The sequence below is a fragment of the Metopolophium dirhodum genome, chromosome 8 (genome assembly GCF_019925205.1).
Source record: "Metopolophium dirhodum isolate CAU chromosome 8, ASM1992520v1, whole genome shotgun sequence".
Lineage (NCBI taxonomy): Eukaryota > Metazoa > Arthropoda > Insecta > Hemiptera > Aphididae > Metopolophium > Metopolophium dirhodum.
In genome coordinates, this window is record NC_083567.1 from 20,882,007 (window position 1) to 20,899,644 (window position 17,638).

The following is a 17,638-nucleotide window of genomic DNA, read 5'->3' on the forward strand; positions in this document are numbered from 1 at the left end:
ACAATTTTTGTTTCAAAAATATTTTACAATATTTTATATTTTTATATATAAATATTTACAACGAAAAAAATCTTAATTTATTTTCATTTAATCAAATGCAACAAACATCTCAGGTCTTTGATTCTATATTTGCTACTAAAAAAGAAAATTAATATATTTATACATAATAATATAGTATGTACTACAAAATAACTATTTATCTTTAGGGTTTTAATAATTTTTAATTTTTTCTTTTATTTTAGAGATCAATAAGTAATAATTTTAAACCTCTACAAAACAACATACAAGCAATGAAAATCGTTTCCAAAAAGAAAAAAAACAAATTCTTAAAAATTTTACCCGTGAGTTTACAACAAGTGAGCTTAATGTACATAAACTCTAAAATAAAATATTATATAAATGTATTTTCTTTAAACCCTGAATATGAGACCATTCATATAATAATACTACTACAAAATACAACAAGAAAAAAAATTAATAATTATTAATGTAATTAATACAAAATTGAACTATTCACGAATAGTAAGTCAATTACACAGTCGTGTTACAAATAAAATTAACATATTCCTCTTTCCTGACATGATCGCAATACAAAATTTTGAAAAATAAAAATGTATATAACTGTTATATATTATATAGGCCTTATTGAAATGGTTCTAATATGCAATTTTGCAAAAATATTTAATAATATTAAAAAAAAAAAGATTTAAAGGATTACGATTTATTATGAGGAATGTTAGCTTATAATTAAAAATGTATCGAAGACAACAGTTATTTATACTTTTATATATTATTATATAAAATGAACATCAAAAACAACAAGTCTTGTTAAAGTAGATAAAAAAAAATTATACATATTTTTTTTTTAATTACCCAACACAAGTCAAACCTAATTTAATTTAACCTGTGTTTGTACAGAACAAATTTGGGGCATCACATTTTCAATGTATAATTGTTATAAATAATTATAATACAATACATAAATATGTACGGATTTGGCCGTACATGATTGAAAGACATTACAGCATGTACATTACAATTTGGGCAATGGAGTAAATGTATTTTAGTTTTTTTTTTTAACAATTTAATAACCTAATTAGTAATAAACTTATGAGGTATTTGATTAAGTTAATACACTTAAAAAAAATATATATATATATATTTATTTATTTATTATGTATGTATAATAATAAAATAATAATAATAATAATAATAATAAATTTATTTAAATAGACATATGTACATGATTCAACAAATTATAACAACATTTTTTTTTAATTACTATTTACTCTTATTAACTTTTAATTTTCTATACTGAGGAAGACACTTTTGTTTATATCAATCACCTATTTGCTTATACATAATTAAAAATGTAAATCTTAAAATATATTCGGCTATATATAACTGTATAAAAATATAATCCAAAGTCTCAGACGTGTTTTTCTCGCATAAACTTTTACTAGTCAACTGCGTTTAATAATGTCAGTCAATTTTTTTTTAAATTAATTATAAAAAAAAATCCATAATATACTACTGGTAACGTAACATTCTTCGGATGCAAGCATCATATTCGTTGCGCTGTGTATATTTCGTTGTGCGACAGTCTTAAGGATGTGCCATTGGCGCAGTCGGAGACTGTTAATAACTCTGACATATTTAGTACTACTAAATCTTGTTATTATTATTATTATTATTTATTTGGATATAATAAAATACCCTGTGTGGATTGCACCCCGAACATACCATTAGGAAATATGTATGGAAATAGTTCGTGGTTAGCGTACAAAATAAAACATTCGACTTGGTAACATATTAAGAAAAAATATATATATATATAATAAAGACTTTTTTCTTGAGTAAAACTTGTATACGCTGATTTAATAAAGGCGCACGGTGGGGGAGGGAGGATTTTGGCAGCTGCTTTATGAAGCTTGTTCAAGTTTAAGAGCTGCTTTCGTCATTCCAGAAGATACTGGTGGGGTCATCGAAGTAGACATGTTAAGTTGCAGTTGCATTGATGAACTAGTCGACGCTGTTGACAAGTCTTGAGGTCCTTCCTGCCACGAGCTGGGTGGACATGACATGCTCAAGTCGGTTGGTTTATAGTCTTCATCAGATACATCTCCTGTTGATTCGAGTTTGGGAGTAGTTGTAGTTGGAGTTTGAGGCGTGGATGCCATTTGTTGACGCAATAGAGATATATTTTTTATGCATTTTAATTCGCTGGGGTTACGAAGAAACCTACACAGATAAAAATGATGTTAATTAACAATGTCACATGGAAGAAAATCCAAAAATAAAAAATATTAACTTACTGGTAACAGTGTCTTTCGCCCTGCACCTTCCTGAGGATGTTTACCCTGTAATAGTAACGCAAGGCTCTGGACATTTTATCGTAGTTCATGGACAAGTGGTTCTTCTGTATGCCCCACAGTTTGGCCAGACCCGGGGGGTCGACAATCTTGAACACTCCCATTTCTTGGTTTTTCCACGCTATGAAGCCGGTGAAACGCTGTTGACCATCGTTCAGCAGTTGCTGTAGGAAATCCCACAAGAGTCGACCATCTGTAAACAAAGAGGCACGTGTTAATCAATCGAAACGAACTTGTTTGGTAAACAACAGCAACATACTTGTATTTGGTTCGATTGAGTTTGAATCGCCGCCAGACGGGAAGAATATATTTCCGTTCGACTGTTTGGGCGTAGAAGGAGAGTATGGCGGTGGTGACGTTGATGAAGACGGGGGTGGTAGGCGTGGGCGGCGGTAAGTTCAGCGTGCCACTGCTAGCAGACGATTCTTCTGGGTCGGAATCGGATTGATTGCTGCCGCCAGAGCTCGTGCCGCCATTGTTAGAGTATCCTAAACGGAAAACACACGACCATAAATATTATTGTTCCAAATTCGGTAAGCAGGTGCACCTAAGGTGCGTGTTTACAGGGCGCATCTGGTAGAAATTACATGATATGTACTTGTTTAAATGTAATTTCAGTGCCAATTTTATTAATGTCAAATCGTCAACGTGTAGTCGTGTAGACGATATTGTGATGACACATTTATTATACTGAATTGAAAGTGTGGCAGGAACTATATTAAAATTTACGATTTACGACTTACCAATTGTCGGAGTCGTCGGGAATATAGACACGCTGGGCGTGAGGTGGTGGCCGACTGTGGTTGTGGTGGAGCCGACCGGCGGCTGCTGATGGTGGTAGTCCAGGTGCCGGGGGCTGTCCGACTGGCTGTCTATGGACGGAGCCGGGCTGAGGACGGCCGGCGAAGAAGGTGCCGGCAGACACCACGTGGGGCTGAAAGGGAAGTGCGAGGCGACTGGGCTGCCGGGCAGGTGTCCGGCACTTCCGGTGCCCATCATGTCACCGCCGCGCCGCAACAGTTGCAGCACGTTGTAGAGCAGGTCGCCGGCACCCGGACACCGTTCGCCCAGGTCCTGTTTGGTCAATAGGCACAGCGCTTTCCCGTTCATCTGGAACAGTTCAGTTTCGAATCGCGGCAAGTCGAATTCAACTTCAGCCCACTGTATGAACGTGGTCACGTCCTCTTTGGTCCAGATTCTCGGGTCGGTAACTGTGCAAACGAGAGAAACAATCAAATACTGGTGTTATAAAACGGTTTTCCGCCCGCTCAGGACACGTGTCTTGCGGGATTCACAACATTTAATTAATTCATTCCCGTTTTCGAGAACGAGTTTTTAGGATACTGTGCATAGCATAATATTATATTTACACTCACTAAGGTTGGCTGGCAAGTGGTGTTTGAAGTCGAGTGGCGACGGGAACGGAGTGGGTGGCAACAGGGTTGGCGAAGGCGGGAAGTTAAAGGCACCACCGTGGTGCGGGTGGTGATGGTGGTAACGCCAGAACAGGTCAGCGGCGGCCGCTGCACCGCTGTTGAACACGAACGCCGCGGCGGCCGCGTTGTTGGTCATGCCTGGGCCGCCGGTGGTGCCGCCGTTGGTCGCACCGCCGCCGACTGCAGCACCACCACTTAGGCCACTGCCTAGGCCACCGCTGACGCCGACGCCACCGCCGTGCCGCGTTATCGTTGACACCTGACCCGGAGTCAGGGGCATCAATTTCATGATGCCTTTAGAGGATCGATCTGAAACATAAAAAAAATGACGAATTTATTACACCTGTCAATAACGAGCGATATAATAAATATTCCGAATAATAATAATTGTTGAAATTATTTTCGTTCACGGCTATATTTATAATGTTCGAGATTAATAATATCGGTTATGTTATATAGAATATATAGTAGGTATATATACTGTTGTAGTGGTTACGGTTAAGGTCTGACTTAAACTCGACGATAAAAAAATGCGGGGATCGCCCAGAGAAAACGTACTAAAATATGCATAAAAAGAAAAACAAAACGGGTATTCGGTCACCCTAGATCGACAAGAAATCCATCGGTGATTGTTGCCAAAATACGTTGCGTTTGTAACTATTTCCATAACGGTCCCGGGTGCTGCTGACTGCTGTGTTGGCTCGCCGTCTATTGTGCGCATCCGTATGTTTCGGAAGGTATGATTTTCATATAATACGCGTAGATAGGACCTACTATAGGTCCTATACTGTCATGTTTACCTGTTCTCTATTTCTCTTTCTCTCTCTCAATATATATTATATTTTATTATACAAGATCAGTTCGGTCGTCTTCTGTACCGTTGTCTGTGGTTTTTTTTTTTCACGTTCCGCCAGCCTATACGAATTCGATAAACCGCACAAATTACACACACTATAAGGTACTATTATACAATATAGGTACCATGCAGCTATTAAATCCTATTGTCGGTCGAACATAGTACCTATATAAAAAAAGAAGCGCATCGGTAAACGTAATCGACACACAACACGACGACGGTAGATGTTGACAACGATTGTACTACCAATTTTATAGGTCTCGAGACCGAAACAAGATACAATATAAAAATATAAAAAAAACGGAGAATACGTTCAAAATAAAACTACATTATACTCTCCCACGCGGCTATTGCGCAACACGCGACGGGGCGCACCACAGCAGGTATTATAACCTGTTGCCGAAAAAAGAAGCCACCGTTTCGCAACAGATTTTTGTCCGCTTTCCACGTAAGGTACTGATTTTGATCGTAAAAATCTGAAACCCACCAGCAGTATGTATAGCGCAGGTCGTAATATTTAAGGTATTTTTGAGAGAGAGAGAGTAAAATTACCGCCGGGACAACTAAACCTAGTTTGAGACGCGGAAAAACGTATTGTGCGGTTGTGTGAATAGCATGAGGTTGTGCGGAAGCAAGATTGTAAGTACTCACGTACGTGTGCGCGAAACCGATTAATTACTACTGATAATAAATAATAGTAACTAATGACGGAAATGCACGTCGATGTTGATTTGTACTATATTACGGTAAATAAAATTCCTAGTAAACCACACACTACAACTAGTTAGTCCACCGGCGTTTTGACTTTTGTTGGTGCAGTTGAGTCGACGACGAATTTATTGAAAAACGGAACGTGAATAAGTGATAAGCGAATAGTTGTTGCTACGGATGATGATAACCCCCGATGGTCGATAACCCGCAGTGGAACCGAAATCGGTTTTTACATACACGACGTTCCTTCGTGTCGTATACGAAGTACGAACGAATAACAAATTATTTTCTACCGCACTCGCTCGCTCATACAGAGCGCGACCGGAAAGTATGTAGGTACAGTAGGTACACATTATAATCATATTGTACGCAAATAGAAAATACGCCCTCCCAAGTAGATTTAACGCCCTTCGTACATAATACATGCTGGGTGGACCACCGTTTTTCCGTTTTCCTATAGGTATCATGAATTCACGGGAAAACACATGTTGCTCACTCTGTATATCACGACGGTCGCGCGTTATTCGAAGTCCCGTCCTCTGGTTACATACAATTTTTTTTATAATTTTTTGTTCGACTGTATTTCTTCGTCTTTCGTCTAGCGCTCCGGTTTGAGTACACCCCCCCTCCCCCCCCCCCCCCCTTTGGCACTTAACACATCTCACCAACAGACACTGCGAGCAGCACTCTGTAGAATTCCGCGTGGGATTTCGCGTATACGTCGTTCCCGGAACGATCACACACTGTATGGCGGAGTGCGGTGGCGAGAAATGCCGTGACAAAGAATGCGTCACATAAATTCACGATGTATAATATTATTATGAAATTTGTAATAACTAATAACGTTATAATTGTATTGGATTATGTACGGGTATTATTAGGTATTATTATACGTGCATAATATCATATTGTTTTACGCACAATACGTGTGTGAAGGGAAGTATGGGGGGGGGGGGGGGGTGATGGAAAGCGTGTTCGACAGACGACAGCAAATAATAATATTTTTTAATTGTTATTTATTTCATGTGTCGTCGATTCCGAAATGTACCGCCGTCGGGTCGTATTCTACATTTCTATCAGGAAACCAAAAAAACCGCAAAGCGCGCTTTGACACGGAAAAAATACCGTTCTGGTTTCCTTGAACAACAAAACAATAATAATAATAATATATATTATTAAAATACCGCAGTGTTAATGGATATCGTCGTTTCCCAACGACGACAACCGATTTTTCAATAATATCATTACCGACCGGCGAACGAAGTTTCGAACACTCACCGAAAAATATGTACATTGCATACAATTAATTTTATCAGCAATCCAATTATTATTATTATTATTATTGAAATGCCGTCGCCGTCCTCGTCTTCGTATCGCGAAACTCGTTTAGCACTAACGAGACAACGACGACGGCTCATTATATTTTTTATAATTTTTTTTACTTTTTGTCGTTTCCCGACCGAACCGGTCATACTATTATTATAATATTATTGTCGTATCATGTGCGCGGCTCAACCTTAACGACAGCAGAACGGTCGTGTCGTCCGCGCGTGTGTGTGTGTATGTGTGTGTACATTACAATAATTATTATTATGACTGTTTATTAGTAGTTGTAGTCGCCGCATACGACGAACATGGCTAGTCGTTGGTAAATAATATGCCGTACACGTTATACCATACTCCTCTCGGGGGATAACAATTTATTTCTGTTATTGTGTGTACAGCGTAGCGTGGCCAAAACAGCCGCCGAACGCGTCGATCTCAAAGTACGTCGGACGACAAACAATAATGATACTCGGCAGCGTTGTACAGTGTACACTATTCGAGGGGCACACACTCGTCTATTATACTGTAGGCAGTTGTTGTATAATAGTACCTATGCGACGCTTATAGGGTTATTGGGATATTTCAACATTGTCGCGTTTCCGAATGCCACAGACTATAGAGAAACACACCTGTCGTCGTCATTCCCGGCGTAGTAATCGCCGAGAATACAACGTTGTACGATTATTACGAGGTGCAACAAAATACATGCGTGAAATCACGTTGTTTTCGTCGTACATCGCCTGGATATCATACAACAATAATTAACTATTATTATTAAAATTCGAGATAGTTTGCGCTCGTTCCCCGTTATCATCGACAGCGCACACACGGCCGAGTGTAGCTAAAGGTCGCGAACACAATAATAATTGCGACGATAACGAAATAATATTATGTTACTTAACTATAATATTATTACTAATGCTTTATATTATACTCGTTACTCGCTATACGGTCTCGGAAGACGGAGAGAGAGAGAGAGCCGAGTGAGAGAGGAGCCGTTACCAACAATAATAATAACCCGAACAGTAAATCGCCATACTATAATAATTTATAAATTATAACTAATCGATAATAAATCAAACGGTTGAAAAACTATACCGTCCGACGATATCCTATTATGTAGCAGCGTGGAAAAACGTGGCCGAGCTCTACGCGAATTCTACGCGCCTGTTGGCCATTTTATTCGACTCGCACACGGTATGCGCTTCGAACCCGAACCAGGATCCGGGTACACCCGGTAGGAAGGTCAAACGAATTGATTACCATATTATACACGTTTGTGCATTATAACGTACGTGTGTGTTATTATGCGTACTGTGCACATGGCAATGTGCGGTGTGTCGTGTGTTTAGTGTGTGTGTGTGCTTGCGAGAAACGGGCGCAGCCGGAAACGCTATTTCTTACGCGACGGCGCGGTAATTGCATTCTTCCGACCTTTTCCTCCCATATTTCGTTATACACCGTATTAATAATGTATTACGCTTATCGAATTTTATCTACACCGTATTATGTTATTTTAGACATAATTACATTATATTATTATTACACGTTTCGTTTTCAGATAGCGTCGTCAACAAACATAATAATAATAATAATAATAATACCATGTCCGAGAAGAAACGCGCGTACCACAATCATTATTGTTCAATACTCCGGCAGTTTACATTTTACAAAATAAATACTATGATATTATTACGCCATCGTCGCGGTCGTACAAAAAAAGAAGCCGGCTTTTCGTTAGCGCGAGTGGTCGGAGGATTTCGTGCGTTTTCGGAAATGTGCGCAGCTTTGTGTTTACGCGCAAGCGGACGATGACCGCCGTCCGCCGAGGACGTGCAAGTTTGTTATGCAAACAGTAGTGGCGGGCGGCGGTACGCTTCTGATTAAACAACAAAGTTTTCGTTACGACGTGCCCGGTAAAGAAAATAATATTAATAATATTGTAATGATGACGACGTTATAAATATTTACAAAAAAACGACGTGCTTGTACGGTTAAAACGATATAATTTTACAATAATATATCCGATCGCGTGACCGGCGCATCGTCTCGCCAAGATACAAACCAAGCCCGTCTGTTTTGAGTAAAATACCCTCCCCTGCATTATCGAAAAAAAATTATTTACGTACCGCAGATATATTATTATTATTATCATTCGAGGCGGACGAACCCGACCGATCTCTTGTTGTTATACCATCGAATCACACACGTCACACATCACACACACACATGAGTAATAAAAAAACGACAATACGTTCAGCAAGTGAAAAGAAAAAGAAAACGGACCGTTTATTGGTTTTCTACGGCAGTGATATTGGGCGATGACTGGTGGCGCGCGACGACGACTACAACTGCCTGTAATGACGTTTTACAAGACGTCCAGACCGATTATGCGGAAAAAAAATTATCCAAAAATATGACAAAAAGTAATAAATATATAAATTAAGCGAGAACGAGTTAATAAACGCGACATTTTCACACTCAACCACCCGACGGTTGTTGTCATCATCGTCGTTTTCCGGGTAAAGACAATTTTTTTAAGGGGAAAAAACCGACGCATGACGTAATTTCAACGAACACGACCAGCGCCGCAGGTTTGCACGCGTACTCAACGTGTGTAGGTTTTTTATTTTTCAAGCAGTCTCCGGTGGGGATACACTCACGCACGCACACACGGTGTGGGCGTGTTCGTCTCGCAAGGTGATCGTCTACGCGGAAATCGTCAAAACGGAAATGCGATAATGCAATATACCAGAACTACAGTAGTAGTATACTGTAGTAATAGTGTAATAACCAAGAATAATAATATTAAGTTCACCGTAAAAAACAAAAATGAGAAGCCTTTTAGTATTAACAAATTGTATTGGCTACAAATAGTTTTAAAACCGAAAAACAAGTCTAAAACGTATACCGTTCAATATTATCATAAAACAATAATATATATGATATTATATGCTCAGTGCTGGGGACGGACTTTTACCAGACATTTTGTAAGGATTTGTAAGATTCGTTGGATTTTTGGGGCCAGGTTCTCCGTTCTCCCTAAAACAGTGTAGACCGCTATATCAATAATAAATAACAATTACTTATTATCTATAAGATGGACCAATAACGCGATTGACGACAAGACATATCATAAAATATATTTTTCTTCTTCATAGAGTCTTGACTAAAAATTATTATTAACGTAATTTACCAACCGTCAGTAGGTAGGTGTAAAACCACATTGTACAGCGTTTCCGTTCCGGTACTTCCGGTATTTACAATATTATGTATACACCACGTCATTATTATGCACGTTATTAGTATTTTTTTTCTTTTCGTTCCCCTTATAGACGACCGGAGGTCGTCCTGTACGGTGCGCATCCTGTGCCGCTACCGATAAGATTTCCGGAGTGAATTTTCTACTACAGCGCGAAAATTGCCCTCGAACTTAAACCAAGACAAGGTGGCAGGTAAACGAGGGGACGCGCAAACGAAATAACGGGATTTCCGGTGTTTGTCAAAAATAAGAACCTTCGAAAAAAACCTTGAACCGCCGCCATGAAGAGGAAATGGAACCGAAAATAATAATAATAATAAATAGAATAGATAAATAGTGCATAATTTTTCGTCACCTAAATTCAAAACGAGTTTTCGTGAGCCGGCCAAATATATTAACATTATTAAATACTTTACATTTGCTCAACACATTTTTCATATACGAGTCCGTCGATGATAAATGATGAAATTATATTTTCTATGGTAGGTACGTACAACGTAATAATTAACATTTCTCGAGCTTATAACTTACACTTCTCGAAACGACAACTAATTAATAATATGAATAATCTTCCGCATACGAGTTAATGCATAACGCGTACAACTTCTTCCTATTATAGAAAAGAGTAGTTTTTTTGCAGCAAATACCGAATTCACGTAAAACCCTTGTGGGAAACAGACAGTCAGATGGTTCATTAAGTAAAAGTGCGTAAGTATAAACTATAATAATATATCTTGGGGCGATATCGTTTCTTTTACGCTCTTCCGGCTCAGTGGGGTAAAGTCTCAAACAAAAAAAAAATCGAACGGTTAAAAATAGATACATGTAAACCCTTCCGGACATTAACCGCGGTACTATCGGCTGGTAATAATAGAACCACAACCATACCTACTCAAACTACGTCTCCCATCGTTACGTCATAGATCTACTACGTACCAGACGATAAAGGTTCTTTGAATGCATCGAAAGCTGTTTTTGCTAAACCATTTTAACGATATTTGTTTATGAGATGCTTGAAACATAAATAATACTATGCGCTGATTCTAAGTTGAGGATGAATGTTTTTTTTTTATAAGGTACTTGGAAATGATTTCATCATTGTCTATTAATTTTACTATAGAACCGTTGCGCGCTGAGGATATATTGGAAGTTGGAACGATTAACAGTGATTTGGCCTCAATAAATCGTTTAAAGTTCACCGAATTAAAAGAAAAAAAAATAAACGTCACGGTTAGATAAAAAGTACAATTAAAACATACGGATGACAAGAAACGGACCAGAGATTGCACGAAACATAAAGAAAATCGAATGTCTTATCTCTAATAAATTAACATATTTTATGATTGCTTAAAAATAACGAGTAATTCCTAGAATTATAAATAATATCGTAAATATGGTAATTATTATTAAACGACGACGCGGCGGCGGGCTGACGAGGAAGACGACGATGTACGTACCGATAAAAACCGTATTAAATTTTATAATATTATAATATCATATTAATATTTTACAACACGTTAATCGGATGGCCGTCGAACTATAGCACAACGATATTATAAACGTATACTATTGTTATCAACAAATAACAATCGTTTTCATATGATATTTTAATAATAATAGACCCCGCGAGTTAACAACAACGCGATTTGATTGTACGTCGTATCGTCGTCGTCGTTAGTAGGTTAACCGACATAGGTTAACCTCAGTAAAACGCGGAAGAATGTACACGATAAACATTGTATAATACTATAATGTTATTGTGGAGAGAAATCGTTTTATAAAAATAAAATATGAAAAAAATGCATTGGTTCATCATATTTTATTTTGGGGCACGCCGGCGGAAGAACTATCGTCGTCGGCAGTGGACGAAAGTTGGAAACGATGGTCGTAAGCGGCCCGATAACACACGACTACTGTAGTTATATTATTATTATTACAATTTATAATAAAATAATATTTTATTGTATATATTTTACTTTTTTAAGGACGATAATATTTTTCCTCCAATAATATTCGGACAAGCGATTTTTGCACGCTGTAAAATTATCCATTCGTTTCTCTGTCAAACGTAAATAATAAAAATATGTCCGTCAGTCGTTCAAAATGTATGGTACGGAAATCGCGGTTAGTAAACGTAATAATCAGTTTGCCATGATAATGTTGTACAACGTTGTCGCTTGTATTCGATAATAATAAATTATTATTGTTACGCGTACGTGTCCATGTACGAGATTAATATTTATGTTATTTATAGGATTTTTCGCAGCGCGCCCGTTTTTTAGACGGAATAATGAAATAGTATCGTTGTCGTCGTCTCATATTATTATTATTATTTTGTGTTTTTCATAATAGACACGACGACGACGACGACCAACACCACACAACGAAGACGACGACGGTTTTAGACACGCACGGATCGTAAAAATAGAACGGTAAAACAACGGCGGCGTACCACAAAAACTTCTTGGCGTGCACTTCCCGTCGTTGCCCACAAAAAAATTAAAAAATTCGTACATACAATATATCAAACATAATAAACCGTGTTATGTATCGCCGTCGCCGCGGTAGAAATACACTTCCGGTCGTACGGGAAACGCGTGCGCGGTCCGTCGCCGGTATTTCAACAATATTATTATACACATTTATACGTCTTTTTGACCGCACAACACCGCCGCGGTGGTTGTATTTGCCGTGTGTGTGTGTGTGTGTGTGTGCCCTCGTTTGGTGTAATATTATAATATTCTTCCGCTTTAGAACACGACCGTCGTCGCATAGGCCATGGTAATAAATTATATTATGAGCGCGCAGAATATTCATTATTTCTAATAAAAAAAACTGTGATGGTCTTAATGTAAATATTGTCGTCGATTATCGTTGATAATATTATAATATTATATAGTATTTTCAAACAGCAGTCGGCACTGCGACTGCCATCAACTTTCAAGCACACTTCGGTATTCCTTATCGGCGCAGCAGGATATCGAATACGGGTGGAAAATTTTTGATTTTCGTTTCGTTTCGTGTTCACGAAGCAACACACACACGCGATATTTTAATATGCACACAGAAGGAAAACCGAGACGCGGCGGCGGTTAACCTTGAACGGAGGCGGTAAACGCGGTTCTTTGTCCCGGGACTACACACACACACACATACGTAATAGGAACTTCCGCTCTACGGCGCACGCAGCAACAGGTCATGTTACCCCGCCGCCATATGTCGAGAGAGGAGACCCAAACGGGTTTCACTTGGCTTGTGTGGCGGCGCTTCCATGTCGTTGCTTTGCGTGCACGACAAAAATCTGCGGTGCTGCTTTGGCCGATTGGCAGCGGTGCAAGTGGATAGAGTAAAATAAGGAAAAACTAGAGGCCCTCCACGATTTGTTCTTAGAAAAAGCCAAAACCAAATCGTAATAATTTAGACTATGTTATTTCGTGACAAGTGTTGTGATGTCACTTGAGTATATAATATTGTGTGCTGTAGCCCAGGATCGGATCACCGGAAGCCACAACATTTACATTTAACTAATTATAATTATAATTTATTTAATTAAATATGTATAAGGTAAAATAAATAAATGTATAATTCGCTGTCGTCGATTGTGAAATGGAAAAATTGACCTTATTAACCCCGAGCGCGCATCCGATATCCTGCGGACGTTATGTCACAATACCATTATTTAAATAAGAAAAAAAATTGCACGTACCCAGAGACTAAAAAGTCGGTCACCTGCAAGCGCTGTGAATGACGGACAGGACGAGGCGGTGGTTAAGTGTTGTTGGAAAAACGACGACCCGGTCACGACCGACGTTCGGAAACGAATAAAAATCAAACACCGAATAACGGCCTACGAGGGGGGACGGAAATATTAAAAGAAAAATATGTGTCATCTAGTGGAGATTTTTCTCCCCAGCGCGGCGGGGGCGTCCCTTTTGTGCACTGCGACGAGAAAGAGAGGAGAGAGAGCAGGTGTTCCGCGTCGTCGGGTGTCGTAGGGGTGCGGTGATTGTGGCGGCGGCGGCGGTGATAAAGAGAAAAGAGAAGTGAAGAAAAAATAAATAAGGAATCCCTTGTCCTCTCCCTTCACACATGCACCACCGACACAACACCGGAGAGGAACACACAAACGCACACACACACACACTGACGGGGCGCCCCAGACACCGAACCGTGGGAACGGGGCCGTTTCCTTTTTTTCTTAGTCCCTCCGCCACCGCACCGCACCGCAGCGCGCGGCCATCAATTCCACCCGCCATCTCCGAACCCCCTCGCGCACCGCCGCCGCGAACCCGTAGTGTTGTAGACCCATCGTTACATTCCACCGGCTGCGACGGCAGCTTCCCAAAAACACGCGCGCGCACACACAAACACAAAGTGTGCGTCTTCTTTGTCGTCTCTCCCACTTCCTATATGAAGCAAGGAGTCTGTAACAATCCGGCGGACGAAAATTTTTTCTCCTTCGCTCGCGACGACACACACACACACACACTCTCGGCCACAATACAAAAATAATAATGTAAAACATTATTAATATCACTATCACCGTCCGTCGTTGGATCGCATAACTCTATATAGCTATGATCGTAGTTATAATCATATTATTAAATTATCGTGAGTTGTTGTGATCGTCGACAGTATAAAATATTTGCGGTGCGAATGATGCGCGTGTGTTGTTATTGGAAAAGGAAAATATACAAGCAAACAAAAAAAAAATCCCGAGAATGAGAATTCGCGAAAACAACAAACACGGGAAGTGTTGTTGTACGTCTTGCGCGCGGCGATCGCGGAGCACACGGCGACGGAATGCGAAAACAAAATCCTTGACCCTCCCCCCCGAAACGCGAATGGGCAGGCAAGAAATAAACCCAAACGACAACGCGCGCCGCCGGGAAATACGCGTAAAATATCGTTTATTATTATTATGTATTTATGTTTTTTTTTTCACGTAACGACCATATACCGACTTCGGCGGCCAGTATGCGCGTGTGTGTGAGTGTGTCTGCGTCGTGGAAGTCCGTCCGGAATCCGGTCGTGTGTATAAGTGTGTGCGTGTGTGCGTAGTCAAGGTCAACCGTAGGACAATAGCGTTCGACGAGAAAGGGAGGCGGTGGCGGAAAAGAACGCATCTTGCCGTCGTCGTCGTCTCCGGGAGCCCTCTCTCGCCGGCCGCCTAGTCCGTGTCCCGCGCACACTCCTTCCTCCCGTGCGCACTACACCGCCGACGCAACCGAATACACCACACCACACGCCGCGCGTCCTAACCACTCTTCCTCTACGGCAACAGCCGCCGAAGCTGCTCCGGGCAAACACACACACACACACCTACGACTGCGTATATTATTATTATTATTATTATATACGACACAATCGTTATGATCGCGGAACAGGAAATACGAGCGGCGGCGGCGACGACGCCACAGACTGGCCTGCTGCTGCTCGTGTGACGTGCGTGACCAATAACCAGTGCGGCCAACCCTTTCGACGCGCGCGCGCGCGACGTTATGCGTGTGTGCGTGCGCGCGGTTATTCCGTTTTGTTTTTTCGCCGTACGCCGCTGAGACGGCGACCGAACGGAAAAACTCGGAAAAACAAAACAAATCGTCGTAAACCGTATCACGGTTACCACTACGCACCGTTTCCCCGCCGACGATATTATTATTATTATCATTATTGCATACCTATTATACGATCGCCTGTTACAGACGGAACCCTCTTTTTCGCACGCCGACGGGGTGACACCTGTTAGGGACCACGCCGACGGTGTGTAAAGTGCAGTGTGCACCCCATCAAACACCGGCGGGCACCCTTCCATAGTCTGTGCCCTACATTATAGTCGTTTCGACGGTTCGTATTACCGCCTACTTGTTTTGCGTAATAGCGAGTTTGGCACGGACGGTGGGCGAAGACGCAGACGATACAAAAAAAAAATTAAAATTAAAAGCAGAAAAAAAAAACTTGTTATCGGTCCGACCGTGTTACGAGCACGGGGTTATTATGTAAAGGCTTCGTGCACGCCAGTGCACCACCGTAGGTACCTAACAACGTGTATTACGTACCCACCTAACGATGATAACAATATTATTATTATGTATCGGTACGTATATTATGTTACGAGGGCAGAGAGGTATTATACTGTGCGTAAGCGTTATGCAACGATATTTTATTTTCCGCAAACGACTGTCAACACTACCGGTTAAATTATTTTTTTTTCCAAACACGCTACGACGATGATTTTATCGAAGTTAAAAAATAAATAAACAAGAACCCCTAGGCGTCCAGCACAGCGCTGTATTTAATATCTAAAAGTCTGTACCTTTTGGTTTTTACGTTCGCGGTGCTCGATAAACTCAGCAGTAGGAAATCCGTTTGTCCGTGTCAAGATGACGATGGCGTTGGAGTGTTGGCTGCGACGGTGTTCATACGGCGATGCATCTACGCGCGTAAAATCGTACACGGCGCACGCACACACAGAGGTAACGACGGCGACGAACTGGTTTTTCTTATTTTGCTATCACCGCACGATGCGCACAAAAATCCACGGAGACGCGGAAAACGCGATTTTCCCGGGGCGAGAAAAACAAATTATAATACGCACCGCAGCGCGTGAACACAGTCGAACGAGGGTTTTTTTAAAAATAAATTATTATTATTTGGCGGAAGCGAACGGAACGAGAATAGTATTAACAATATTACGTGTAACAAAACTCTCGGGTCGTAATATTTTACGTCAACAGATTGAAAAATTATTTAATAATAATATGTCGTTATTATCACGTCGTCGTGCGCGGAACGAAAGAACGACACTACATGCTCTACCGGCAACCTGACGGCAACAAAATCGGACGCGGCCGCGGCTGATAATTGTATGGGCGTCGTGCAGAACGCGTGATACGACAGAGCGTGGCGGCGGCGGCGGATCGCTCTCAGTGTTGCCCCTTCCACGACATAATAATCGTACCGCGTTGCGCGCGCACGCCGTACTTACGCTGCGCGCAACAGACTAGTAGTAATAGTAGTAGTAGTAGTAGTAGTAGTAGTAGTAGTAGAAGAATATTATTATAAATAGTAATAATAATGATAGTAGTAGTAATAATAGTAATAATAGTAGTAGTATTATTAGTAGTAGTTGTTGTAGTAGTAGTAGTAGTAGTAGTAGTAGTAGTTGTAGTCTTAGTATCGTATTTGTCCATTCGCCACTGATGTTTGTGTGTGTGAGTGTAAGTAATCTGTGAAACGTCTCTTATGTATTATTTTTAAATAATAATAATACATTTTCTTTTTTTTTCGCCAATTATTTTGCGGTAAACAGTTTATGGTCATCGCGAACTGCTAATAATAATAATAATCAATCTCGTTGTTAACGTCAAAAACAGTTTAAAAACGATGACGATGGTCATTATTATTTTCAACAAACCATTTGTAATAATATACAAATCAGCCACAATTTCGACTTTTAAGCATATATTATTATGTACGTCCTAAAATATTATAAGAGTTGGTTGTAACGAACCTTTCAACGAAATCTCATATTCTTCGTAGTCTGTGTTACGTACTTGCTCAATAATTAGTCCTATTACGTAATCCAAGTTTAAAAATGCCAACAGACAATCCGTATTAACAACGCAACGAATACAAATTAAATTAAAATCTAATGACGGGAGGAGGGTATTATTTC

General features: G+C 40.2%; 1 protein-coding gene across 1 annotated transcript; it reads right to left on the reverse strand.

Annotated features, from left to right (window-relative positions):
• Positions 1-770: 770 nt before the first annotated feature.
• LOC132950111 (ets DNA-binding protein pokkuri) lies at positions 771-16,837 on the reverse strand. The gene is given in 7 exon segments (XM_061021338.1): positions 771-2,241; positions 2,316-2,565; positions 2,632-2,743; positions 2,745-2,860; positions 3,116-3,583; positions 3,749-4,117; positions 16,277-16,837. Coding segments are annotated over 6 exon segments (1,614 nt in total). The 5' UTR covers positions 4,098-4,117; positions 16,277-16,837; the 3' UTR covers positions 771-1,922.
• Positions 16,838-17,638: the final 801 nt, after the last annotated feature.